General features: G+C 51.5%; 8 protein-coding genes across 8 annotated transcripts; 3 read left to right on the forward strand and 5 right to left on the reverse strand.

Annotated features, from left to right (window-relative positions):
- Positions 1-5022: 5022 nt before the first annotated feature.
- Positions 5023-7715, forward strand: BDP81DRAFT_93389 (Endonuclease/exonuclease/phosphatase). Its single transcript, XM_060596508.1, has 2 exons — positions 5023-6285; positions 6341-7715. The coding sequence occupies exons 1-2, from the start codon at positions 5208-5210 to the stop codon at positions 7555-7557; spliced, it is 2295 nt and encodes a 764-aa protein (XP_060451089.1). The 5' UTR covers positions 5023-5207; the 3' UTR covers positions 7558-7715.
- Positions 7716-9099: 1384 nt separating this feature from the next.
- Positions 9100-10225, forward strand: BDP81DRAFT_390039 (sterol-4-alpha-carboxylate 3-dehydrogenase; the record flags this gene model as incomplete). The annotated part of the gene is made up of 2 exons (XM_060587349.1): positions 9100-9561; positions 9617-10225. The coding sequence occupies 2 exons, from the start codon at positions 9100-9102 to the stop codon at positions 10223-10225; spliced, it is 1071 nt and encodes a 356-aa protein (XP_060451090.1).
- A 4140-nt stretch (positions 10226-14365) lies between these two features.
- On the reverse strand, positions 14366-15355 carry BDP81DRAFT_308302 (nucleoside phosphorylase domain-containing protein; the record flags this gene model as incomplete). Its single annotated transcript, XM_060583446.1, has 1 exon — positions 14366-15355. One exon carries the CDS (start codon positions 15353-15355, stop codon positions 14366-14368), a length of 990 nt encoding a protein of 329 aa, XP_060451091.1.
- Positions 15356-16215: 860 nt separating this feature from the next.
- On the reverse strand, positions 16216-17224 carry BDP81DRAFT_417185 (Alpha/Beta hydrolase protein). Its single transcript, XM_060589600.1, has one exon. The coding sequence runs from the start codon at positions 17185-17187 to the stop codon at positions 16573-16575; it is 615 nt and encodes a 204-aa protein (XP_060451092.1). The 5' UTR covers positions 17188-17224; the 3' UTR covers positions 16216-16572.
- A 678-nt stretch (positions 17225-17902) lies between these two features.
- BDP81DRAFT_390042 (argininosuccinate lyase) lies at positions 17903-19369 on the reverse strand (the record flags this gene model as incomplete). Its single annotated transcript, XM_060587350.1, has 1 exon — positions 17903-19369. One exon carries the CDS (start codon positions 19367-19369, stop codon positions 17903-17905), a length of 1467 nt encoding a protein of 488 aa, XP_060451093.1.
- A 661-nt stretch (positions 19370-20030) lies between these two features.
- BDP81DRAFT_309032 (major facilitator superfamily transporter) lies at positions 20031-21742 on the reverse strand (the record flags this gene model as incomplete). Its single annotated transcript, XM_060583514.1, has 4 exons — positions 20031-20379; positions 20431-20635; positions 20687-21340; positions 21397-21742. The coding sequence occupies 4 exons, from the start codon at positions 21740-21742 to the stop codon at positions 20031-20033; spliced, it is 1554 nt and encodes a 517-aa protein (XP_060451094.1).
- A 1885-nt stretch (positions 21743-23627) lies between these two features.
- Positions 23628-24380, reverse strand: BDP81DRAFT_417189 (uncharacterized protein). The gene is made up of 3 exons (XM_060589601.1): positions 24089-24380; positions 23963-24035; positions 23628-23902 (listed from the first exon to the last, which is right to left on the reverse strand). The coding sequence occupies exons 1-3, from the start codon at positions 24261-24263 to the stop codon at positions 23779-23781; spliced, it is 372 nt and encodes a 123-aa protein (XP_060451095.1). The 5' UTR covers positions 24264-24380; the 3' UTR covers positions 23628-23778.
- Positions 24381-25652: 1272 nt separating this feature from the next.
- On the forward strand, positions 25653-26130 carry BDP81DRAFT_498284 (uncharacterized protein; the record flags this gene model as incomplete). Its single annotated transcript, XM_060595463.1, has 1 exon — positions 25653-26130. Exon 1 carries the CDS (start codon positions 25693-25695, stop codon positions 26128-26130), a length of 438 nt encoding a protein of 145 aa, XP_060451096.1. The 5' UTR covers positions 25653-25692.
- Between the last annotated feature and the right edge of the window lie 205 nt (positions 26131-26335).

A 26335-nucleotide genomic window follows, 5' to 3' on the forward strand; every position in this document is an offset into this window, starting at 1 on the left:
ACTGCATGGTGAGAAGATCGGCGGTTCAGAGGGAGAAACAAAGCAACGTGGATGAGTTGTGACGAATGTTTCCGCTAGGTTTCCGGGCAGATTCTCCCTTTCGGCTTGCAAGCCTCCTGAAAAACTACTGGGGTTTCGGGACGAAGCCTGAAGGCAAGGGCCAGGCGAGTTCAGGTCGATCGGGGCTTCTCCGAGAGTGCAGAGTCAAATTCGAAGGACGAACATTCGCACATATTACAAAGTACTCCGTACAGAGGGGTAGACCGTAGGCCGCCGGCGTCGAGGCAGGATTGACTCAATTGAGTGTCCGTAGAGAGTCGCAGCCATTGGACCGTAGCGCTAATCTGCAACTTGATGCCTGGTGTAATTGGGATCGCTGTCGTTCATCCGCAGAAGAAGATCAAACGAATTATGGATACCCGGTCGACCGGTAGAGGGAGATCGTCGCCGTGTCTCAATTATCACATGAATGATGAAGACAAGATCCAGACTGCCAGACTGCCAGAGCGGTTGGTGACGAAGACTGAGCACGGCAGTCTGCCCGTGTATATGGAGGATGTACGAAAAGAGCCAAGCAGTTTAAATGCCGCGTCCGTTGCTCGGGTGAGCGATTTCGGCGTCCGAGACAGCATGCAGCAGCGGTGCAGCACCCCAGGGCTCGGAGTCTAGGTAGCGGCGGCATTCGTTGGATGCTGACAAGGTGAGGGAATTGCGCACACCGCGACTTTGGCTTTGACTTGCGTGCGAGGCCGAGAGAGGGGTGGTGAATGTGCCGTTGCCTTCTTTCGAGATGTTTAGGAGGCAGCCTTTGGATGAGGTGAAGCTGAAATCGCGAAGTTGCAGCTTGGAATCAAATCGAAGCCTCGCCGTCCGAAGTGGCAGGAGCGCAGACCGGTGGAAGGTGGAAGGTGGAAGGCGGAAAGCGCAGGTGCAGGTGCAGCAGTTCGTCCCTTCCTCCGTGAACTCGGAAGCTCCTGCAGAATTCGCCGTGTTAGTCGCCGCTTCCAAATGGGCAAGAAGCAACCCGCCGCACGGAAGTTGCGACTTACCAGATTACCTAAGACAGGTAATATGCTTCTGTTTATGCTTGTTGGATGGGCTGAATGAATTCTTCTCTTTCAAGACACCACCAGTATTGTCGTTTGATGATCCAGAAGCAATTGCCAACTCTGAAGATGCAAGCCCAAAAGATCGGAGCCTGTCAAATGATTCATTATCGAGAGAAGAGCTGACAGGTTATCTATATAATACGACCTAACCCGGACAAACGGCACACGATCCATCTTCCCTCTCCAGTAGACCAAGGCAAATCATATTCCCCCGATATCCGAGAAAAGGAAGCTCGAATTCAAAAGCCCGGAGCAAGCCTGTCAGTCGGGGACCTCGATGATTCGTCTCTACGGTGTGGTCCCGCGGCCATTGGCAGTCCGATGCCGACATGACAGAAGGGGGGGAGGGGCCCAGAAGTTGCGAACTTGCGCACATATATTTGCACTTGCAGCTGCATATTGCATATTGCAAGGGCCCTTTCTCTGCTCACAGCTCCGTACGCGCCCGCCACCAAGACCCGACTCGGGCCTTGGCCGCCGTTCGGCACTGCAAGCCTGGCTTTTGGCAGCTCGTTCGTTCTTTGCAGCAGCCAATCTTTGGAAGTCTGGGATAGGTCGCCGTTGGCCTCGACCCGGATCTTTGCCCACCATCTGGGTATTGCATGCCGCTGGGGACGCGTGTGAGCGGAAGTGAGAAGTGGGATACCGACTGAACTGCATGTCTGGCATGTGCCTCATTGCCGTTTCTGTTCATGGCAAGTTGGGATGAACGGCATCGAGGAGTTACAAAGTTTCCTATCTTAGTCTATCAAGTTCTCCCCATGCTGAGAATGGTATCGCAGAAGCCTGGGTCCCATCTGTTCGTTAAATCACTCGGATTTGAGGATGTCGCGATGGCTCAGATAAAACGTTGTGGAGTCTGGCAAGGCGTTGAAAGAGAACAAGGCCAAGATAACGAAACCGACCCGGACCGCTCTTCCCCCGCATCCCATTGACCCTTGTCGCTGAGTGGCTGGCTAAGATATTCGACAACACCCGGCATGGACTAGCAAGCCCTCACTGGCCATGTTCGAGACGATTAACGAGGGCAGGGCACTGAAGGCATCCCCCCTTAGTTCTCGAGCCTAGGCGTGTCCATGAGTCGCCTGCTGGTCTGAGCCGAGGCCCATGAGAATCTGCTCTCTCGCCACTATCTTCGCGGTTTTATGCTCCGTCTATCGCGTTTTGACAATGGAGAAGGTCAACTACCATCCGTCGAACATGAACAGGAGGCCAAGGTCCGGGGCTCACCGCCATTGAGTTGAACATCTAACTCGTTATATCCGGCCGGTCCCCCGGGCAGTTGTCCCGAATCTCCGGTTTGCCTTTGCTGCAGCCTCTCGCCGCCCTGTTGATCCGACGGTCTACCCCGAATCATCGCGGCACGTGTATGATATGTGATTGCTCTCTAAACCAAAGATACCAGCTTTTCGGTTATTGATTTCCTGGGGTAATATCCAATGGGAATTTGGTTCACTGTTCCGGCTTGGCCCTGCGGCACAGGCGACAGGCTGATATCAAGGCTGAAGACGGATCCAGGAACTGGCAGGGTTGTCGTGGGGAGAGCGGCTCGGAATGGCATCTTGATCGGTCAAGTTTCAGTTAGAATGGTGCAAAACATCATTAATATGTTGCGACTATCGTTTCTTTCAATCATCTTCTCAGGGCCAAAATGTTGTATCATGGCTGAGACTAAGGCAGACTTATTTCAAACTTCCACTCTTTGACGGTGCTGAAGTATTATGTGGCTCCTCGAAACCCCAGATATGGCCCCTTCCTCTCTGTTTCTCAACTCGCTAGATAGTAGTTGTAACAAAGACAGTTCAAGTACGTAACAAAGAGTACCTGTCTCAAATCGGGGTAGGATATCTGTCACTCCTAGACACCTAAGGCCAGTTGGAAGCCATAATAAAGCATTGAGCAATAGAAACTTGGGGGGATTAAAGGGCCGAATACTGTGTGCCACAACCTCTCAGGGAGAGGTGGGGAGCAATGGTAGCAAGGATGTAGAGAGTATTGTACGACACAAAATTGAAGCCGCTCGACTTCTTTCATGGACCGACCTGTCGTCAGTGACAGCCCTGTACAAGATCTAGCTAAAACCGCTCCAACGCTTAGCATGTGACCTGACACATTGTCAGATTGCAATTAGAGAGCAGACTGTTAGAATGAATTGTAGAAGAGGGCCTGAATGGGTGTAGGTTACGAATCACTTCTTTATTTTGATTACTGTCATAGGTCTCACCACACTGATCAATCTCACTGGCATACTTTTCTCCGAAGCCTTACTTGAAGGCGCAACTCGTTTTGTCAAAGAACGTAAGAAACACAAGAGCGAATTCGTAGTGCTATTCGAATCATAGAGACTTTATTGATTAGTTATCGCCGAGCAAGAAAGAAACAATGTTTCGAGAAACGTGTTCTCGATCTCCAAATCTCTTTGGCATCTCTCGATGCGGGTATAACATGAGGTGAAGAGGGTCCACCCTTGAACGATTCTCATACCTGATTGTTGATCATGATAGCTGGCTTCAGTCACCAAGTTCTTTTCATGGTCACCTGAGTACCTTGAGACAACGGCGAACTTGCCAAACTCGCCGACGAGGCAAGGTGTTATCTGAAACAACCTATCAATGTCCCCTGGGACTACCGGCAGCTATGTCCTTGAAGCCTCAGGTTTTAAGAAAAAGAAAACAATTGATCTCTGTGTTGTTGATGTCTACGAAGACAGCTGTGACAATTTCTTTAAAAGAACTGTCAAGCCGAAACGGCTTCTAAGAGTAAAGCTTTCCAAAAATATGAGTAGCTTTCAGTAAATCGATGATGATCTCTCATTAGCAGACATCATGACATGGAACCAATAGACTTCGACACGTCAATATTCATTTTACACTCATGCCACATGACATGTAAGGCTGAATTAACCACCAGATAGACGGGTTGAGACGGAGTCTCCGCAAAGGCCATTAGTCCCGCACATATCAAGTGTGGTCCCAGTAAGGTAGATACCAGATGTGACAGCAATTCAGGTCAGTCAGTCTCATTGCTGAGTGCTCCTCCACCGTTTTTGTCACAACACACCACAAGTCGCACCACTTGAATTGGGTTGCATCTCACGATCTCACCACCATCCTCCACCTTGGCTGCTTAGCTAAGGCAGTGTACGTACTGCACGGCCGAGCGTCACGGGCATGATCACGTTTGAATTAAGTGGAGCTTTCCTGTCTAGCTTCTGGTCCGTGCAGCTCTCTTCATCACGTGATGACACTAGAGCTCGCAACCTCGCGGGCCTGGTGCCCAGTGTCTGCTCTATCGTCAAGATCGAGTCAATCCCACCACCACCACCACCTGGCTCTATCTTTGGATCATCTGCATCTCCGACCACATTCTTCAGTCCCAGTATCCATTGGTTGCTCTAGAGATATTGCAAGAAACACACCGCGCCCGCTCACTACGGTATGTCATCAACCCATTCCCCGCCCTTGAGGGTCACCAGGGGGGCGCTGCTCGAGCCGAGCCTTTGTCGCAACGACGCGGCCCAGCCCCTACTCCGTAATCCGACTCCTGCTCCTGGGCCTTGCTTCAGTTCCATGTCTTACTCTTCCAAGCTCGCTCTGCTGACGAGACACATTCTCATCCAGACCCTCTTCTGCCGCATCCAGCGCGTCTCGACACCGTTGACCAGCTTTTTGCCTCCCGCGTACGCTCTCCCCATCGGGCGAGCTTGCTCGACTCGCCGTCTAGCTTAATCTCAAAACCCCTTCCTTCCTGACAGACCACATCACCAGACCGAGTAAAAATCAACACCACTCTTACCTCTCCACACGCACACACGAGACATCACACGAGCTTCCACGCCCCGTCACATCATCGACGTGGTTCATGGGCGGCCAAGGACAGCACAATACATTGCGGTAACCGGAAGCTCCATTGTCTGAGCCGATACTCGATGCAGCTGGACCCGTACCTCGACTCCCATGCGCAAACGCGAGCTACCCTGGCTTTCCCTCGTTTCCAATCTCACATAAGCTGTTGCTGCGAACCCATTGCCTCGTTCACCACGCCTGCATCGTAATCGAGGCACCACCACCGCCAACACCACCCGCGAATCTCAGGTAGATGGCCGATGGTACTCGCTATCTGGACCACCCTGTCGGAGATCTCTACCTCAACTCTCTCATACCGAAAGAAACCGCCGCCGACGCCATACTCTTGAACACGCTCTTGCGCCAATTCGTCGCCAAAGACTCGAATACACCTACACCATCCAATCCGATCCCACGGGCCAATCTGCTAGGGATGTTCTCCCAGAATCATCAGCAGGGCCCCAACTCCCGCATCAATGGGGGCCATGGCGGCCGGGGCATCCCAATGCTGTACAACTACCAACAGCAACAGCAGCAACACCACCAGACTCACCTCCAGCACCACCAAGCTCAGGCCGAACATGCTGCGCACAATGGCAACGGCGGTGTGATGGGCCACCACTCGGCCTTCTCCTCTGGCGTCATGGGAAACTCTAGTCCGTATAGCAGCAATGCTATGCAAAATGGGCAAGGAGGAGCCACGCGGGGAGGACAAGCACAGCAGATAACCGAACATTGGGCTGAGCAGCTCCGCCTCTACGAGGAGTCTAAGCAAGCCCACCGTGCCATGACCGAACAGAACCAGCCGCACTACTACGCCAGACTAAAGGCTTCGGAGAACCGTGGCATTGCCGGGCCGCCACCATCCTCGGGCAAGAACGGCGACGACGATGCGGACGATAGGAGACGACCATACAGCGTTGAGAAGAACAGGGAACGGCAGAACTGGCACAATATGGACCTTAGTGGCCAAGGACTGCGTAATCTCGCACCCGCTCTTTTCCGCTACCAGTTCCTCCACGACCTCTTCATCGCCTCGAACAGACTTCAGAGTCTCCCTCCCGCCATCGGTCAGCTACGCCAGCTCCGATACCTCAACATGTCGTTCAACCAGATTAAGATTCTTCCCCCAGAACTCGGCATGTGCACCTATCTCAACCAGCTACTCCTCTTCGACAACCAGATCCAAACTCTCCCCTTCGAGCTCGGCTCTCTACACTTGCTGGACGTTCTTGGCATCGAGGGCAACCCCATCGACCCGGACATGAAGCAGGAAATCATGGAGAAGGGGACCAAGAGCTTGATTAACCTCCTCAAGGAGCAAGCCCCAAGTATGTGCAATCGGATATGTCTTTTGTTGTTATCAACAGCTAACTTATATCTTAGTTCCGATGCCACCCAACCCAAGAAAGCTCATAACTGTACAAGAAGATGTTTCACCTACTTTGGAAAAGGTCAGAGTCTTTTCTTGGAACGTCTTGTGCGACAAGTACGCGACGCCGCAAACATACGGATACACGCCGACGGGAGCATTGAATTGGGAATACCGAAAGGACTGCATTTTCAGCGAGTTGAGAGAAAAGGATGCGGATCTGTTGTGCCTGCAGGAAATCTCGACGGAGGCGTTCAAGGAAGAGTTCAGCCCGGAGTTGGCACAGATGGATTACAAGGGTGTACACTGGCCCAAGACCCGCGCGAAGACCATGGCGGAGAAGGACGCACAGGGCGTGGATGGTTGCGCAATTTTCTACAAGGCCAGCAAGTGGATTTTGCTCGATAAGCAAGTCGTCGAATTTGCCGCCATCGCCATCAACCGGCCGGATATGAAGAATCAACACGATGTCTTCAACCGTGTTATGCCAAAGGACAACATCGCAGTTTTGGTGTTCCTCGAAAGCCGAGCTACAGGCGCACGCATCATCCTAGTCAACGGACATTTGGCTTGGGAATCTGTGTTGGCGGATGTCAAACTGATCCAGACGGGTATCTTGATGGAACAAGTCACAAAATTCGCCGAGAAGTACGTTCGCTGGCCGGCACTCAAGGACAAGAAGCCCATCGTCTTCTCTGCTACTGGCAAAGACGGAGATGAGCTTCCCCCTCCGGCTAAGGAACCGGGGCCAAGCCAAGAGTACCGCAACAATACCGACATTCCCCTGCTCGTGTGTGGTGATTTCAACTCAACCGGAGAGAGCTCGGTCTACGAGCTATTGTCCATGGGACGCGTCCCTCCCAACCACCAAGAGCTATCATCGTTCCAGTATGGTAGCTTCACGAGGGACGGTATCGAGCACCCCTTCAGCTTGCGGGATGCGTATGCCCACATCAAGAACACGCCCGACGAGATGCCCTTCACCAATTACACGCCTGGCTTCTCAGATGTCATTGATTATCTGTGGTACTCAACCAACACATTGGAAGTGGTGGACCTGCTTGGCCCGCCTGATGCCGAATACCTCAAGCGGATGCCGGCGTTCCCCAACTACCACTTCCCGGCCGACCACATCCAGATTATGGCCGAGTTCGTCATCAAAGCTAGAAAGGATAAGAAGTCGCCGCACCCGGAACCGGATTTTGGATCAGGAAGCGGGCAAGGCCGGTAGACGGGGGTGTCTGACGACTTGTTTCCAGTGGTTTAGTCTTCAAAGGCAGTCGCGCGTTGCGTTCAGGGAAATTCTTTTGCCGGAGTTTAGGATTGCGATGCTTTTCGTGAATCGGAGGAACTGGCGGGGGGATGGTCTTTTGGCGAGGGAGGCGAAAGCTCATGAGATGACAAGCAAACACAAAACAACCTAAGAGAAACGGAAGGAAACATGGTGGGGGTGGGCTTTGGGGCGGTTCTTTATCGTCGGAAATGCATCGTCAGGGGCTGTGGATACGGCGGGGTGGATTGGGGGGGAGGAATGAGGCTTTTGTAGATGGGCGGGGGTTGTGGCACATATCACCAACCAGCTGCGTTTTCTCTTGTGTTCAATAACTGTGTCTTTTCGGTGTTCAACATGAATGAATTGGTGATTTGCGAGGGCGGGTGGACTCGCTTGCCTTACATTTCTGGCCTAGACTCGAGGCTGCTGATGAATGTAGGAGATGAGCTGAGATGAGACCGTTGAATGGGATCTTGGCGTGGGCTCACATTGTACATGTCTCCGATCGGATCTGGCCGAATGGCTAGGCACGTCTTGCGCCGACCTTGGATTCTCTACGCGTTATATCTTGAACATCCTCTTTTGAGTGTGAATACTGGGATTTGAGGGAGCAGCCTGTGAGACGATGGCATTGCTGCTTATCGCCGAATAAATCCCCGATGTCCGTGTCACTTGCTTCCTTGAAAGGGTTCACGTGTGATGTCTCGATTTCATCCCATCTGCTCAGCTGTGGTGGCCTTCTTTCTTACTAAAGTCATCTTACAGCCCACGGGCTCGAGGCTTACGCCTTTCTCACACGCCCTAAGCTCATAACGACATTTGCTCGTTTTCGCGTCTTCGGGCCGCTGACCCCCCATCTGAGCTACTGATATCGGGACACGAAAGCTTACAAGGTGTCATGAGATAAGAGGATGCTTAAGTATGTGAGCGAAGCTTGCGGCGTTCCCCCTCACCTCCCCACCTTTCCGGCATGTCTGGGATTGCTCTCAAGGGACCTTGGATCTAGTGCTGACGGCGTGGTAGAGTTTTGGCTAGCTGTCTGAGGAGTACAAAGGAAACCCATAAAACTTCAATCGGTTCTGGTATTTTTCCATCTTGCCAATTTGGATTCGACTGCACTCTCATTACGGGGGTCCTCAACTCATTGGCCCTTCGTTGCGAATCGACTATTGGGGCTCAACGGCACAAGCGGGTAAGACTTGGATGCACGATGCAGGAGACGTGTTTGGTTTCCGGGTTCGAGGTTCCCATCCTGGCAGGGAATGAGAGCCCCAAGTGCTTATATCAGATTTGATGGATTACGCTGACGACACTCAGTTCTTTAGGCCGTTTCAGCCGGCTTATTCTTGACGACGATCGGTCGGGACACTGTTTGATGAGATAAAGCCAGAGCGGCGCTAATATTTTGAATCTCCTCGCAACGTCTTTGAGACTCTCACTCTCATCGACCATTTCCTCCCGCCATTGAAATCCCCAGGATCAAACACAACACAGGACCCAATGGCCTCCGAGACCTACCTCGTAACAGGCGGCTGCGGCTTCCTGGGCAGCCACATCGTCGAGAAGTTCATCGCCGCCTACCCGACCGCCCGCCTCGCCGTCTTCTCACGCAACCCGACGACCAACACCTTTCCAGGTGTCACGTACCACGCCGGCGACATTGCGTCCCTCGACGACGTCGCAAAGGTCTTTCGGGATGTGAAGCCGACAGTGGTGTTCCACTGCGCGGGGATGATGACGGTGGGACGTAAAGTCATGTCGGACGCGTTTGTGAGGGCGATTAATGTCGATGGGACGAGGCATGTGCTGGATGAGGCGAAGAGGGCGGGGGTGAAGGCTTTTGTGACGACGAGTAGTGCTAGTGTGGTGCAGAAGGAGATGTTTAGGGATATTGAGGGGGGTGATGAGAGGTTGCCTATTGCCGAGGAGGGGGATGATACGTTGGCTTATCCCAAGACCAAGGTGAGTCTTCATGATGTCTATCTCAAGCCAAGTTTTTTACTGACAAAACGCAAAGGCCGCCTCGGACAAGATGACGCTAGAATATGACGACCCCTCCGGCATGCGAACCTGCACCCTCCGCCCCGCCGCCGTTCACGGCGAACGCGACAACGACATCACACCCGCCATCCTCCGCAACCTACGCCTCGGCCGCAACAAGATGCAAATCGGCGCCAACAAGAACCTCTTTAGCACAACCTACGCAGGCAACGCCGCAGACGCACACCTCGCCGCGGCCGCCAAACTCCTGAATGCACCAGACGGCGTCGCAGGCGAAGCCTTCTTCATCACCAACGGCGAACCGGTCCCCTTTTGGGATTTCAGCAGGACCGTGTGGCGGGCTGCTGGGGACGAGACGAAGATTGAAGATGTGAGGGTTATTAATATGACGTTTGCGCTGGCGTATGTGTGGGCTTTGGAGTGGGTTTATTGGTTCAAGGGGGAGGTGCCGCCTTTGACGAGGCAGGTTGTTAGGTTTTCGGGGATGAGTAGGTGGTATGTTATTGATAAGGCGAAGGAGAGGTTGGGGTGGAAGCCGGAGGTTAGTCAGGAGGAGGGGATCAGGAGGGCCGTTGAGTGGTTTCTCGAGAAGGAGAAGAGGGAGGCGGCTGAGGGAGGGCAGTGAGATTGATGTGTAAGGGCGAAGGTCGTCTGGTCGTATATGATAATATGGCCCTGTATCAACTCAATTATTGTGAGGTGTGCGAAATAAAGATTAGTACTGTGGTCTTGATATCAGGTTGGTATTAGGTCTTTCATTCACCTTTCCACCAACTTCCACATTCGGATCCCATCGCTCCATGCTCAGTTTTATTCGAGGTTCAGCGGGTCCCTGGATGCTAGGCTGGAAGCCTCAAGCCAGTCGGGGGATAGGAACGGGACTGCCGTGAGACGAGGCTGACTTGGTCTGTTGTTGAGTTTGCCTGGACGAACTCAGCATGAGCGACATCATCTCCTTCCCCGTTAGCTAAGAGGCCACAGATATCGCCAGGCGAGTGGAGAGCAGTCAACATGAACCGTCACATGGGAGCCAGCACGATCTCGTATTCACCTCCGTCAGGATAATTGCTCATTACTGCGCTAATCACCGAAAACTACTCTCGAAACCTTGGTTACAAATGGAATTAAAGATAACTGAAATGGAACTGAGCAATCTTCACCATCCGAGCCTCAACCTCGACCGAAGAAACCCGCCCTTCCCTTGCCACGTTCTCTCGGATGCACCCCGGTTGATAACTCAGACTGACCGGCTTGCATGGTATCGCTCGAGTTCTAAGCCTGCTATGTGGTGTGCGAAGTCCCAGACCCGAATCACCGAACTACCTTCCGCGTGATGAGAGCTGTATTTGACGTGGTGGTGGTCACGCAGGACTAGTTACGGGTGTCAAATCCTGAGTATTAAAAGTTAGTGGTCTTGATGGTTCGTTAGGTAGCAGCGAGAACTAACCCTGCGGTTGTTTCCGACTTGAGGCACGTTGTCTACTTCCTCATGATCAGAATCGTCTCCATCGTGCTCTCCGTTGCCGACTGGCGGTGCGTTCAGCCAGGTCATCACTTGAAAAGCCGCCTGGGGATCTCCAGCCTCTTGGAAATAGCGATGAAGGAGGGCTCCTGTCTCCCGTGTCCGAGGGTGGCCTCGACTGAGATGTTTGGTCTCCACCTGCACCACCTTGTCAATCAATACAGCTGCTTGAGGTGCGCCGCTAACAGAACTCAGCAGTGAAGCAAGCTCCTTCATGTTGTCCAGGGTCTCTTGGCTCTCTTCGCCCGGGTCCGCCCTTTGTCTTTCCAGCAATTTCTCATGGACTTGGATTGCTTGAGGGTACATCCCCAGTTTGGCGAGATCGATGGCCAACAGGAGCTGGGTCTGGTGGGTTCTGACATCTTCCTCACCAAATTGGCTTCCTTGATCCCTGAGCAGATTCTCCCGTAGTCTGAGAGCCTCCAGTAAGGTATCCTCTCTGCCTTCGCGCGAGAAGAAAGTTGCCAAGTAACTCCTGAGCGTGAAGGTGGCATCCAAGTCCGTCATAGTGTAATTCATAGTGTGTGCCTCATCCAGTCCATCCCTCAAAAGGCTGTAAGCTTCTTCGAGACGGCCTACTCTCCACAGCGCGTCCGCAACGTTACCGACGGATACAAGATAAACATCAGTCCCAGCCGCGTCAGCGGTTACTTTTGTATTGCGAAAGGCCAGAACATATTCCTGTTCAGAGAGAGCTTCCTCAAACTTGGAAACAGCAGTGTAGCTGTGACCCAAGTTGGCTCTTGCTTCGTTGGTATGAGGATGACCTTCTCCACGAACTCGCTTCCACGAGGCCACGGCATCTTTTCTGCGGTCGCACACCTCTTCCTTTTCTGCTTGAGTGTGGGAGAGGAGGCTCTTAGTGTCGATGAGTCGGTCAAATGCATGCAAAGTGTCGGGATGGTCGACGCCGAGAAGCTCAAGCCTTGCCTTGTAGACTTTCTGTCGCAATGACATTGACTTGAGAAGCTGTCCGTCCCAATCATAACTGTCACCTAGCGCACTCTTGGCTTCAAAAATACGCAGACGCTCTCCTGCAATGGCAGAAACTCTTGTCTGGAGATCACGGACGGTTTCTTGCCGTAGTTGAAGACCTCGGCGTTGGCGTCCGACTCCGTGGAGGAAGTCTGCCACCAGAAGCCGTGTTCGCACCATTTTGGCATCATCGACGGGCAAGTTGTGGGAACCACACATGGCAAGCGCCGTTTCCGCCATGAACAATGCCTCCATCCGCTGCTCAGTCGCCCATAGAGAGCCCGCATAGTTGATTTGAGCTGACCATAGAAAATCGAATCCTGATCCCCACTGTTGACACGCTTGGATGACACCGGGTTGATACTTCAGGGCCTCTTCGTGTTCGCCGGTGTGAAAGTAGCAGTCGGCGAGCTGTTCATTAACTTGCAGAGTCCATGTATCGGGGATCGAGTGATCGTCGCAAATTTCGATGGCTTTCTCCAGAACGTCCTTCGCATCTCTGAAGTGACCTGTGGATGAATATGCGTTTGCCAGTATGAGCATGATCTCCAGGCGTCTCTCAGTCTCAGCGAGTTTCACCCAACTACCCATCAATCCATTTGAAGTAAACGCTTCCATATGGGGTATCATGGATTTTTGTAGATCAACACCCAAGGGGTCATCCATCCGCGATGCAGTCGTGGAAATCGGTTCATTGGCCAAGGCCAATGTTGACAGACAAGTTGCTCGATACACATACTTCTCCCGATCCTCTGCTGAGAGCGACTCCCTGCAATAATTTGTACGAGCTTGTTCATCGAATACTTGCTGGAGTACGATGCATCGCAGACAAGCAAACTGTACCGACACAGGGTATTGAACGCCTTACGGAGACCGGTTGTGCGCCACTGAGTACTTCCGGCATTCAAAAGCGGCACTAGGGGCGCCCAGTGTGCCCACTGCGAAGACCCTCCTGAGAATTCCGTCGTCAAGTTGATCCAGGCTTTCTCAAAAATCTGCTCCGAGATGCTTTCATTATGAAAAAAGCAAAGGGTCCGAAGGAGCTCCATGGTCTCCGGCGAGTTCTTGACGAGGGCCATGGTGGTGCTCAATGCGTGTAAAGCGGATCTGCTCTGGCCACTCCCCGGGGGCAAGTCAGGCAGGTCTTCGAGGCTTGTTTGAAATGATTGGTCGAAGTCATAGCAGTAGTCCAAGAGGCTGTTTGGGTTTATGGCAATGTAAGAACCGGCCTGTACAATGGCCAGCGGGAGCCCCCCAAGTGTTCGAGAGGCCAAGTCGTCGATCGCCACCCACTCGTCTTCAGTAAAGTCCTTTGCGGCATTCACGAAGTTGTGTACCAGTTCGTTGGCATCCCATGGATCCATTGAGGAGATAATTTCCTGACTATCGCAGTATGGAGCGAGCTGTCCGTCAACGGTTGTAATAATAATGGCGCCACAGCCTTTTTGAGGAAGATAGTCATTGAGATCAGTGGCCAAAGAGGGTTCGAAATTGTCGATGAAGAGAATCCAGGGTCCTTCAAGGCTGCTAATCCAGAATCTCGTGAGTGAGAGCTGTTGAGAGATGTCCTCTTCGGAGTTGATGCCAGACGTGTCTATCAAGGTCCCGCTGACTCGAGCTATGGCAAGGTAGCTACTGTTCGCCGACTTTTTATTGCTGGCGTCGACGTAAAAGACTGCTCTGAATCTGATAGTGATGAATGTCAGAAGAGTCAATACGCGAAGTGGAATGAAACAGCGTACTTGGATTCATTTTCAGTAATGGCTTGCAGACAGATTTGACTCTTCCCAACGCCAGTTACACCGTGTACAAGAAGCTTCAATGATCGGGGACTGTCTCTCTTTGGCGTCCCACAACGGACTGTCTGTCCGAAGGCATGATGGGAACTGTTTGCGTTTCACAAATTTCGACGCTAGAGCCGGTCGTTCATTGCGAATCTCTGGCCACACAATCTTCGGTGCTACTTGTTCTTCCTGGCGCTGAGCTCGGAGACGAGGACCTACTAGGAGTATATCCATGTGTTAGTCATCGCATTGGCATCACTATTGAGTGGGCTTGCGCCGGAGTCATAGGATGTGGCAGGTACCTGTGTAAAACTCACCACCACTTTGATTGTCTGAATCCATCTCGATATCCGACGAAGCAGGACTGGGCGGCAGGCCGGGTTTTCTGACAGCTGGTTCTCGCATCCGGGCTTGAGTTTTGGAGCTCAAAGATCCTGGCTGCTCGTTGTACCTGGCCTCCTCAGGCGTTCCTACATGTATTGAGTCAATGAGTCGCACGTCCGTATATTGATGGTACTATAGTGATCTTACGAATATGAAGATCCGAGTCGGATTCGACAACGCTGATCTCTTTCAACACTTCTTTCGCGTATGCGGCAGCCATTGCAGCCGCGTAAGGCTGCCACTCCTTCTTCTTCTGCTCGTCCCCATAATCGCATACCCCTCTGATGACACCGACAGCAAGACGGTTCATGATTCCTGCTGCCTCCATCTCTAGACCAATTATGCTGTACTGGTCTCTCAAAGCGTCCCTCTTCTCGGCATTCTTCATCAATTTGTCACCGGAGCCGAGCGGCCCATACCACACTTTGGTACGCGCGGCATTGTTTGGCCGTGGCTCCCGAGGAACAACGACTCTCTCTCCGATTGTATTCGTCCCGATTAACTCGTCTTGAGGTTGGCCAGGATCCTTGAAGTCGCCATTCGAGTGCCTTTCGTCTTGCATGGCTTTGAAGTGGTCCAGGAATCCGTTGATAAGACCCTCAGGATCCGAAACCTTGATCCTTCCAACAGCAGATCCCACAATGGTCTGCGTTTGATTTTGGCTTCGTCCTCCACGAATGAGATTGAGTCCCTCGGATGTTTCTTTGCCGAGTCCGTAAGGTACTATAGCAGGGACTTCGCCATCAGAGAGTGCAACGAGTACATCTCCAAGACGTATGTCTCGTTTAAGGCTTGGAAGCCCTGCTGCGACACCAACTAGTAACGTGAACCAGAGCTTAGGGAAGAGGAGCTTCATCTGGCTAGCGAGAGCTGCTGCTGACGCTATGCCATATTCTTTTCCAAGGGGAAAGGTGCCGATAACAACGTTGTGCCCGCACATGCGACCCGCGATGAAGTTGTAGTCATGGCCCACTCTTACTGGAAATCTGCCCGTGTGCTGAACATCGAGCATGCACATGGCTGCCCGAGCCTCGATCTCGAGCGGAGCAATCCATGCCACCTTGTAATTGTTATAATCTAGATGAGCCATTAAATCCCACTGTCGTGAGGTATGAAGTAAATCTTGGGACTGATGGGATAGTACGAATTAAAAAGCGAAAAGAATGATGAGACAGTGACAATCTGATTGAAACGATGTGATAGTAACGAGGTGATCGAGTTTACGTGCGAAATGATTGAAGCGAGACGATACAGACGAGATGACAGAAGCGAAACTATTGTACTTAGTTAAGGACTTTAGTAGGTATGAGTTGAAACAATGGAAAGAAACTTGAAGCCTATCGCCGAGTCTTCGAATAGTTGCAAGGCTTTCCCAAATCCTAGTCCTCAATGTGTTGCGGAGACACTGCAGCTCAGCCCCTTAGGCACGAAGCAGTCACCTATGGTAGTATTGATAAAGTTAGCAATTGGCGGAATGACCAACCGGAGTGTGTACCCGTAACCGCTGTCTCATGTAGCCGCCGTGCTGTACGTCAAAGGTTGCTTTCGCTCCTCCGTTGGAACTACAGCCAATTATCATCTCCATATTGTGCGGCACTGGGCATGTTTCCGGGTTGGCTTGCACCAACAGCCGGAGAACCGCCGCCGATCCCATGCCGTCGGACGATTTCAAGGCATGAACACCGGCGTGCCTTGTGTTACTGCATGTCTTCGGCATTCGATCTGCGAGTAAAATGTTTCACAAAGCTGCAAGTTAAAATTGAGTGGAAGACAATGCATTGTAAAAGCTCCTCAGGGGTTGCCTACATGCATCTTCCCATAAACGCCTTGCCTGTTGAAAACAGAGCGTTCGTCCGGTAGGAAGCCGATGTCGTACGGCCGAGTGCTGAGAAGCGCCGTAAGACAAAGTCCGATATCAAGACAGAGTCGGTACACGTAAGTTGCCATGAGCACGATATAACAAGAATAGTATGAAACACATTGCGTGAAATCGTCTTCTTTCATTGGCGGTTGCTGGCGGGACACCTTATGCATCCGCCCTCAAGATGGCTAAAGTTTCCGTGAATGCCTTGGCCAGTTGCACACCACCACGCCAGATATCGTTGTGCGCAACATCGAGCTCGACCAGGTGTGTCTTGCTCTCCAATTCAGGTAGCGAGTCCAGAGTAGCTTCTATCGACTCGACCTGGTCCCAAGGCACAAGTCCATCATTCCTACTGTGCGCCAAAACAAAGGCCTTCAGGTCAAGGTCCGCGTATTTCCGAGCATCAACCTTGGCCGGGCTGGCCTCTATCAATTGGTCTTCCCTTATGGCGTTAAGTACGAGATAGTCATATCGGGGTTGGTGATGTGGAGCAGAGGCAAGTCGTAAATGCTGCTGATCCCTAAAACAGCCGCGGGCTTGGGCACGGCGGGGTCCTCGAGAGTCTCCAAAGCCGTGAAGAAGGCTATTTGGGCGCCCACAGAGTGACCAGAGACAATGTAGTTGCCATCGATCGGATAATGCTTGCTGAGGTCCTTGAGTGCGGCGACGGTATTGATGAGATGATCGGGCCACCTGGCGTTCTGTAGCTCGTTTGTTGGCGCGTTGTTGGGTCGAACACCGGGGAGTGCGGAAAGACGGTAGTCTAGAGATGCAATTCCTGCGATCTGATTTGCGAGCACGTCTGAGCTGTTTGCCTCGAGGGAAGCGATGGCTGGAAGGATGTCCGTTGCGTTCTGGGCAAAGTTGCGATAGAAGCCTCCGTGAATGTATACCAGCCAGTACTTGTCGGTCGCCACGGTCTCGTTGTTCGCGGCCGACGGGATGTAGACGTTGTAGACTTGGCGAACGTTGGGGCCGTATGAGTAGGTGGTTGTCTTTGCGGTAGCCATGGCGGCCCCGACTAGCATTGAAGCAGCGGAGGCAATTGAGAAACGCATGCTGATTACCTTAGTTGTTTCTTCTATGACTTCCAGATGTTGCGGGAATCAGGGCCAGATATTATATGTAATTGATTCTCGGAAATCCCAGCGCGAGGGGCACGTTGCATCCTGTATTCCTCAACTGGGGTAACTAGGCTCAAAGGGCGGGATTCCTCCGCTTAACAAATAATCAACGGCTGTACAGACCAGCCTAGCCCAAACGTCAATCGATTGTCGGTGACGCAGTCCCACCAGAGCTTTATGCCAAGGATTGTATCATTTGCCTATCAGCGGCCGAGGAAACTACCCCAGGAATCTTAGCGGATGAGACTTCACTTAATTATCGCGCACCATATTTGACATATCCGGCATCCGCTCCGCGTGGGTCGCCGAGGATCCCGGGTTACTAGTGCTGACAACGACATGGAGTTGGAAGACTCTTCAATGACGTTTGCGACTAACTCTAAGCGAGGACATGAACACGAAGTTGAGATTCGATAGCGAAATCCGGAAAACAGAGTTTACTGAGCTTTGCGTTGCAATTGAGAAGACAACCTTCATCTAATCACGACTTCTATGTCATACCTTAGTGCCCACATTCAGGGACCGATATTAACATGCAAAATCACACCTCAAGCAATCATATTGGGTGAAGACTATCGATTCACCATAATTCATGGTCTATGATTTAGTACCTGTGAAAACCTCCACTACCAGGGTAGGGTCCAAAACCTTACGCTAGCAAGAGTTGAAACACTTCGTTCAACTCCTGTAAGGAGCTCACAATATGAGATTGCCGCTCTTTGATCCAGTCATCCAGATCCTGTAGCGCCTGCTTCGAATTGCCAATCATACGCTCCATCTCCTTGGGCTGTGGGCCTCCCAAGGTGGCTCTATGCTTGATGATCCCGGCCGGATCAAGCGCTTCTTGGAATTCTGCCTCACTCAGAAACTGATATGATCCATCATCAAGGCCTGCGTGCTTCAATGTTTCCTTGAATATTATAGATGCCTTCGCATAAGGGAAGTTGCTCGGGGACAGGTCTTCCGCCTTGGCATATCTGACAGTTTCTGAGGCAAAGTGATGCCCAACACGGAATGGCACCTTGTGCTCACGCATAAGGAAATCGGCTAGTTCTTGCGAGGCGGTCCAGTCGAGATCCAGTTCTTTCAGAGATCGTTCGCCGTCAATGACAAGTGCGTTGAGAATGCGTTGCCATTGTGCGAGAACCTTCGAGGTGCCGTTGATAATAGCCAGATTGTGACCAAGGTCCTTTGCGTCGCCGTATCCAGGCGGGAGATTATGTCCTTGTATGGCACGACCAACCCCCAAAGTCACAATGTAGGAAGCATCGGCGCGGGTGTGATTCAGTAGGCCCGGATTTCTCTTCTGCGGCATAGCACTCGAGACGTACGTGTTCTCACCTCCCTCTTGGAGGAGAATCCAGGGTTTTGGCTGGGCGTACTGATTCATGACGTCCTGGATGTAGGCGCCGGTATGAAGAGCAATCTGAGAGGCGATACCTCCGAGCTCAACTGGCATTTCGGCCATGGAGATTTGCGCGGCATCGTAGGCATTGTCGACAACTTGCGCGAAGCCGAGATACTTGGCCATTTGTTCCCGGTTCAGAGGCCAACTTGTGCCATTGAGCACGGTCGTGCCCATTGGACATCGGTCTAACCGGGCAAAAAATTGCAGCAGTCTCTCCGCGTCGCGATGAAGGCCTGCGATATGGCCTAACAAATAGTGACCGTACGAGTTGGGCTGAGCTGCAACACCGTTGGTGTAGTTTGGCACCAGTGTCGAGATATGCGTTTCCGCCAGTTCGAGCAGACGATTTGTTGTCGCGTGAAGCTGTGAAGCTAGCTTAAGGACTGCATCGCGAAGGATCGCAGTCGAGACTGTGGCAAGCATATCTTGACTCGAACGGCCGGCGTGCAGCAGAGTTGCTTCAACCCCAGCAGCTTCGATGAGGAGAGGCTCGAAGGTGATGACAAGGCTAGGACGCGGCGCGTTGGGCTCGTTGCCGGAGTCTAAGAGTTTCTGGAGTCCGCGGCTAATGCGACGGGCTGCATCTTGTTCCAAGAGACCTTCTGATGAGTTGATGACGGCGCTGGCCTTATTGATTTCACCGAGCCAATAGTATGTGTCCCGACCAGGGACCGGGACGTTTTCCGGCGAGACTGCGAGACCGGGCATGATGTCTGGCGATGAAGCAAAAAAATGTTGGAAAATGATCAGGGCGTGAACTTGAGTTTCGTCGTTCTAACTTTATCGTGGTATGACTTCGATTATATGCTGGAGGCTGCGTTGGAGTCTGGGAGATAATGGAACTTTGAGAAGTTGAGTTGGAGATAGGGTAGACCCGGCGGGGGTAGATAATAGAGTGGACCCGAATGAGGCGATGCATCTGCAGCGTCGATCGGAGCCGACTCGGTTATCAAGCCGTATTCAGCACATTAGTCTTTGCTGAATTTTGAGGGTCGTCTCGTGTTCATGACTTCAGCTTACAATTGAACTTCGATGACTCAAAACGTACCTTATGATAAGTCGATGTAACGTCATCGGAGCTTGGGATCCGAGGCCAGTGCCGATTCGCAACACAGCTAAGTCTTGTTAGCTCAGAAGTTCCGTGGAACTGCCGTGTTTCCTCAACTTCATGGCCGATGGTTAACGCAGATAAGATTATTTCAGCATGTCACAGCTTTTGATGAATTTGGCATTACACCATACTTTCATTAAATTCCTACATTACTGTCTGGATACCTCGTTTCATTACGTGGGCGCTTGAGTATCTCGGACATTGACAAGTGCCTCGGCTGCTCTTGCCTCATAGTCATCATCTTCGTACATGTAGCTCTTAAGAGTTGTTGCCAGTTGCGACACCCCAGAAGTACGCCGACCAAGCACCCAGAATCAACACAATCAAAGAGCTGAAGCAAATCATAGAGATCCGCTTGTTGCGCGCTCCATTGTCCTCGTAGAAAGCTCTCTTTCTCTCATTCCACAAGTCGCCGTTGGCCCTGCGCTGCTTTCTGGTCCACTGGAGGTTACCCAGATCGATGGACCACCAGGACAGGACGCCCAGCATGATTGAGACCAAGACGGAAGCAGCAGCAAGAACGGCGTAGACGATGACAACGTGGTCATAGCTGTCGTTGTCGGCATCCTGGATGGCACCGGTGATGACACGGACGATAATGTTCATCCTGTGGCCTGTTAGACATGGATGACTAGGATGAGATGGACCAAGAACTTACGCGTTGTTCGTGGCAATCTTGACAGCGTAAGCGGAGCCAAAGACAGATCCGTGCCACATGGAAGTACGGATACTGTCGATGATGGTGGTAGGGCCCAGAGTGAACGCAACGGCGTAAATGCCAAAGGCGGCAGCAGTTCCTTTGGTACCCGTGGCCCAGTTGATGAGAGCCATGGCTAGGAAGACTCCGGTACCGCAGATGGCCACTAGATGGATTAGAAACTGGCAGGATCGTCGTAGGTAGGTTGATGACTTACACAAGGTGATACGGTTACCCAGGAGATCGATGAAAGCACCAACGCAGGGTACCAAGAAGAAGCCGGCGTACTGCAAGGTTGCCGAATACCAACCCGCAGTGATGGAGTCCGTCTTGAACCTCTTCTCAGCCAATTCCGTGGCGTTCTGCGAGAACACAATCGCAGTGCTGGTTTGGAACAGGGAAAACGACAGGATGGCCCAGAAGACCCACGGCAGCTCCAGCACTTTCCTGACTTCGAACTTCTTGGACTTCTCGGTGAGCTTTTCGCCGGTGGCCGGGTCCGTCACGTTGCCAAACTTCTTATGAGCAATGGTGTTGAAGCGATAGAAGACGAGGGTGAGAATATTGGTGAAGACGTTCATGAAGACGGCGATCCAGAAGACCCATGCGAAGTTGCCGGTGTTCTTCGCAATGATGTTGGCCGAGGACTTGCCGACGAAGCCGCCGATTTTCTTGATGCCAAGTTCAAGACCGAGGGTGGAGGCGAAACCGTTGTTGGGCGAGAACCAGGAACTGAAGACCTTGTACTGGGCGACCTGGGTTGCGATGTCACCGAGGGCAAGGATAACTCGGCCGCCGATCATGAGCTTGAAGTCCCGGGTCTGAGCTGCGGCGGCGACGATGATGGAACCGATGGAATAGATGACGTTGCCTGCCATTACGTTAGTTGCCAATGTCTCTAATAACCTTAGAGGCGCAAAAACTTACCGTAAAGCATGGCACCGGCACCGCCGATTCTGTCCGTCACGATACCGCTCGTGAGAATGAGCAGAGTTACCATGAAATCTTCACTGGCTTCAAGCAGCGAGAACTGCTTGTTGTTGATATCGAGCTCTTTTTTGAGCGTCGACTTCAAGGCGCCCGTGATACCCGAACTCCATGACGAACCGAAGCTGATGCAGGAGATCAAAATGACGGCGATGATCTTCCAGTATATCGGGGGATTGGGCTTGAGGTCGTCTTCCGAGTCCGAGGATGATGACTCGGGAACCTCGTTGACGAGGTCTTCGGGGTGTTTCTCCCGGTGAGACTCGAGATCTGCGCGGGCCGCCATTATCGTTTGATAGTACCGGTCTCTCGGTAGCAGTCTAATGCACGAATGATGGGTGAGAAGGACAATGGAGCGAGGTGAGAGCAGCCATTGAGGCAGCGCCCGTCTTCCTATTTATTCAACCTTTGTCGGACGGTAACCGAACTGTGTTGGTTCGCAAACCCGAGATCGGATCGAGACGGCACGGCGAGAAACGTAAGACTTGGCTTGGAAGAAGGCAACTCGGACGATGGAGAATCCCATCAGAGGACTTTTCCTCTCACATTCAAGGTTTTCTTTGCTCTAGACTAGTGCGCCAAGCACCATGAAGGCGCTCGGAGATGCATCTGATAAGATTAAAAAGGCTAGAAAACCCCTTTACGAGTCAGGGATATGCTAGTCCGAACCGTCCCGTTCAGCTCAACGACCTGTCAATGCTCTGCTTTCAATCCACAGCGGGGTTGATGCGAAGTGGAGTGTCAAGCAAGTGAGAATTTTCTCACAGTGAGGAAATCGTGCATTCGAGATTCTCCATACCGCCAGCTCTTTGGGCCAGTGAGAAAGCCGTTGGGAGCATTTTTGGCCGGGTGCAGATGACGACTTGTGATTTCATCCGGGGGAAGTTCCATCAAGCTACTTGAAAGTCTCGGCTTTCGGGTGGGCTTTGCCACATGGGGGCAAGGATGGCGTGGTTTTCAGCCGTATGTGGGCGCTGACCCTCAAGTGGCATCTGACGATCTCGAAATCTCACCGTGAGGAATTGAAGCCTTCGACATTGCCTCCAGTCTTCAGCACGGGCAAGGTTGGTCAGCTTTACTTGCACTTGGCGTAAAGCGGACGACGCGTCTCATCCGGAAAGTGCCGCAACAATACACTTGTTTTTAATACTTGTCTTGCCCATTCGGTTCGAGAACATGAGAAACTCGGTGGTGCCGCTGCTCTAGGAACCTGTCATCAGACCGAGAAAAGCGATTTGTGTGTTCCGATTTCCGGTGAAGGCAGCTTTCGGGCTTACTAAGCAGCAAACACCCACCCCGCTAAACACCTTTGTGTTTGGATCTTGTGTTCAAGCTCTTGCCTTTTATCAGATTTAACTGCACTCTCAGCTCATACTTGTAATTCGTGAGTTGAGGTCGTGTGACTTGAGGCTGTTTTCTTCCCCGGCTGTTTGTGTGGCATCAGTCGCCCGTGTTTTCGTGACCGCGTCATGAAGCCCCTCTGCCAATGGTCTGTGCGCGAGAAGATGGCAGAAATTCTTCATACTTGTCGTTTTTTAAGACTTTACAACTCCACGAGCATGACCAAGTCACAAAGTCACAATACGTACAGGGCCATCAACTTAAGATGTTGTTTGCACTCGTAATCTCATCTGGCTATGATCCGAAGCTAGTTCTGCGAAAACATGGGTTATTCTCCACTCTCGAAACGAATGCGCGAGACGAGTCAAAATATTCTCCTCCTGAGATGTTCTCGGTAATAGGGTTGCCCAACGAAGAGAGGAGCAGGCGTCCGATGTAACATTCTGACTTCAGAGCTGGATCATACTTTGTTCTGATAAACCTGAGCTTTGACGGGGAATAGTCATAACCTTGAGCGCTGCATCCCTAAATTGGTCCGATTGTACGAAATCTGATGTTCACCTATGAATTACACCAACGGTCGAGGGCTCTATTTGCCACGGTGAGAGTATTGTGCCTTGGCTTTTTGGTTACTTTTCAGCCTCGGTGAAACAGCAAGAAGGCCTGATAGATTCTCAAGAGACTTCTGTCGCGTGTGCTAAAAGCATGCTAATGGCTCAAGAAATGCACTACATCAAACGCATAAGCTGGTCGATTCAGTTGAAGTATGCAAGGGATCAGAGCGACACATCAATTGCTAAAGAGCTAATCAGAGACAATGAAGACCTAGCCCTAGAAATAATAGTCCATCCCATGCATTCTCGACCATCGTTCCAGGTGAGAGCAGATTGCTGCGATGCTGGCAAGCGACAAGTTGTGCTGGAGAATGCACCATGATGCGCAGGCTAAAAAGAAAGCCTGAGCAGCAAGACAGTAAAAGCCTTAGATGTTGCACAGGAAGGAAGAGACATCGTCGTTCATGGTGCTGAACGAGGGGTGGCTGCGGATGTCGGTGACCTCGCCAGTGGTGGCGATCTGACCGCCACCGTTGCGGCATCCAGCGTCACTGTGGCAAGTTTATTAGAACTCTGATGTAATCGAATGATGGAGATGTCTTTAAAATTACTTGTAGAAGATGCAGTTGTAGCCGTTGGCGTTGAGAGAGCTGAGCTTGTCGTTCAGTCTTCCGATGGGAGAGACTAGGAAATGTCAGCTGGAAGAATCGAGAGAAGAATGAGGACTTGAAACTAACCGCAGAATCCAAAGTTGAAGTTGACAGTGTCGCAATCAGCCATGCCCTTGTCGCTGCAAAGGGTGACGCTCTGGTTAATCTGTCTTCCTTCGACTTCCTTGCTGGAAGTCTCAACAGGGGCCGCGAAGACAGCGACGGAGGCGAAGAGAAGAGAGATGATGGTCTTGGAGAACATTTTGAAAGATTTGAAAAGTTGGGAAGTGGTGAAACTTGTTGAGTTGGCAAAGAGTGAGAGATGTAAAGATTGAAGAGCTAGAAGCTGAAAGATTGTGATGATTGTTGTTGAAGAGACTGAATGAAGTGTGTGATGATGAGAAAAAAAGGGGGTATTCCCCATGGGATTCACTGATCTTTTATAGATTTGAGAAGCACCTCGTGATGTCTCTGGACTTGCTGTCCTGTCCTTGAACTTCTGCACGGGGAGTTCTCAGCCGGAGAAGTCCAGCGCAACTGACTTGTCGACAACATGATTCCGCGAAAACGAATAAGTAATCTCAAAGCCCAGGTTTCTCATTGAGAGAATTGAACCTTAGAGATTGAAGAAATAGTTGCCAAGAGTCTCGTCGACATGCCTTCACAGACTCTTGAGGCTGAGTTTAGAATCTTGGCGATTATGCATCGAGCTCAGATGGAAGAGGGTTAAATCGCGTAGAACCCGCGTACGCAGTAAGTTCGGACAAATCGTAGTTGTGTCAATTATAGATGGTTCCTGTCCTTTCGGGCAAGGTCAACGTTGGCAAAACCACTGAGTTTGGATAAAACTGCCCGGAGATGACTCGTCTGTCCACGCTAAACCATATTAACGTTATTCGTTCCAGGCTTAATCTGACAATCCAAACCACTGGGTCGGAAAAAAGCAGGCCTAGACCTCTTCGGATCTGTGCCGGATCACCACCCACGGGCCAAAAGCTGGCGCCCGTCGGGAACGGCCAAATGCTGCTTTTCTCCGCATGCACTGCTGTTACGGTGTAAACGGGCAATGTAAGGCGCAATGAGCCACGTGCCAAGCCCCTTTATATGAAGCTCCCCTCAGTGTATTCAAAAGCCGTAAAGACTACATGTAATTCCTCCATCTGAGCTCGTTTTCGTCTAGCGCCTGGCTAGGCACCAATGTTGAGTAAACACTCTGGTCAAAAACTATAATAGAGACAGCTAATATGGAGGTGAGTATCCAAGACTCTTTGATGCACTCGTGATAGCTTCAAACTGTCTTCAAGCCATGAATATGCCAAGAGTGCATTTCTGGATCGTGGTTTTTCGGTTTCGGGTCTCTCCTGAATGTCCACGCAACTCGGGATTTGAAAAAAGTCGTGACGGATTGTCTAACTTGTGAGTCTTTCGCAAAGCATACCTTGGACTTAGTCTCAGCCCCAAGAGAATGCTGGAGAGTCGACTCATCCAACATGAGAAGGGGTTGTCAGCAATAGCGGCCTTTGAAATTCACCTAAATACTCCCTCATCCACCCTTCGTCCAGTTATATCATCATTCAAACCAATCACTTGTCCATCACTCTACACTCCTTTTCCAGTCCTGCAAATCTCAAACCACCTTCTTTTACACACCACTCGCTTGAGCAATTCTTCAAGTCCTACATTTCGCCAATATGAAGTTCACCACCATCATCACCGTCTTTCTGAGCAGCCTCCTCACCACTGCAACAGCCATCGACCCCGCTGTGTACGCCAACACTTTGCAGGAACGACAAGTTGCCGGCGCCATGGAGACCCAGAACTTGGTCCGGGCCGAGAGCATCCTCAACACGGCGCCCTCCGGGTCAGTCGGCAACATCCGCAGGCGCCGTCTCCGTGAGGCTCAGGAGAGGCAGTGCGTGAAGCAGCCTGCCACGGAGTGCAACAAGTGTATGGACACCCTTGTCGGATCAGCAATCTTTGAGATGATGGAGTGCGGTATTGCGGCTCTTGGCATCGGTGCGATTGGCGGAGGTACCACCACTGCACTTGCTGCCATGGGGTTCTTGGCTTGTGACGGAGCCGTCTACAATAACTACGAGAAGGGCCTGATTGAGTGCAGAGCCTTTTAGGGGCGTATGTCGTACAATATGTGACAGCTGGTGGTATATGTACACACATCTAGTGCTTTGTTGAAGTTTACATGTATTCAGAGATTCTATCTTTTGCCAAGATTTGCTAGCGCTGCGTATGCAGCCTATCATTTGCACGATGAAAAGTTTCCGAATCCCATACTGCTGATCACGAAACGAACAAGACCCAAATGCATAGACCTAG

Source organism: Colletotrichum phormii, assembly GCF_030913505.1.
Source record: "Colletotrichum phormii strain CBS 102054 chromosome Unknown BDP81scaffold_2, whole genome shotgun sequence".
Taxonomy (NCBI): domain Eukaryota; kingdom Fungi; phylum Ascomycota; class Sordariomycetes; order Glomerellales; family Glomerellaceae; genus Colletotrichum; species Colletotrichum phormii.

Bases quoted from the DNA above. Each gene is read 5' to 3' on its own strand.
- BDP81DRAFT_93389 (XM_060596508.1), top strand. From the start codon at position 5,208: ATGGCCGATGGTACTCGCTATCTGGACCACCCTGTCGGAGATCTCTAC. The intron at 6,286-6,340 runs GTATGTGCAATC...CTTATATCTTAG, and splicing joins CCTCAAGGAGCAAGCCCCAA to TTCCGATGCCACCCAACCCA.
- BDP81DRAFT_417185 (XM_060589600.1), bottom strand. From the start codon at position 17,187: ATGCGTTTCTCAATTGCCTCCGCTGCTTCAATGCTAGTCGGGGCCGCC.
- BDP81DRAFT_417189 (XM_060589601.1), bottom strand. From the start codon at position 24,263: ATGTTCTCCAAGACCATCATCTCTCTTCTCTTCGCCTCCGTCGCTGTC. The intron at 24,036-24,088 runs GTTAGTTTCAAG...GACATTTCCTAG, and splicing joins CTTCAACTTTGGATTCTGCG to TCTCTCCCATCGGAAGACTG. The intron at 23,903-23,962 runs GTAATTTTAAAG...AACTTGCCACAG, and splicing joins TACAACTGCATCTTCTACAA to TGACGCTGGATGCCGCAACG.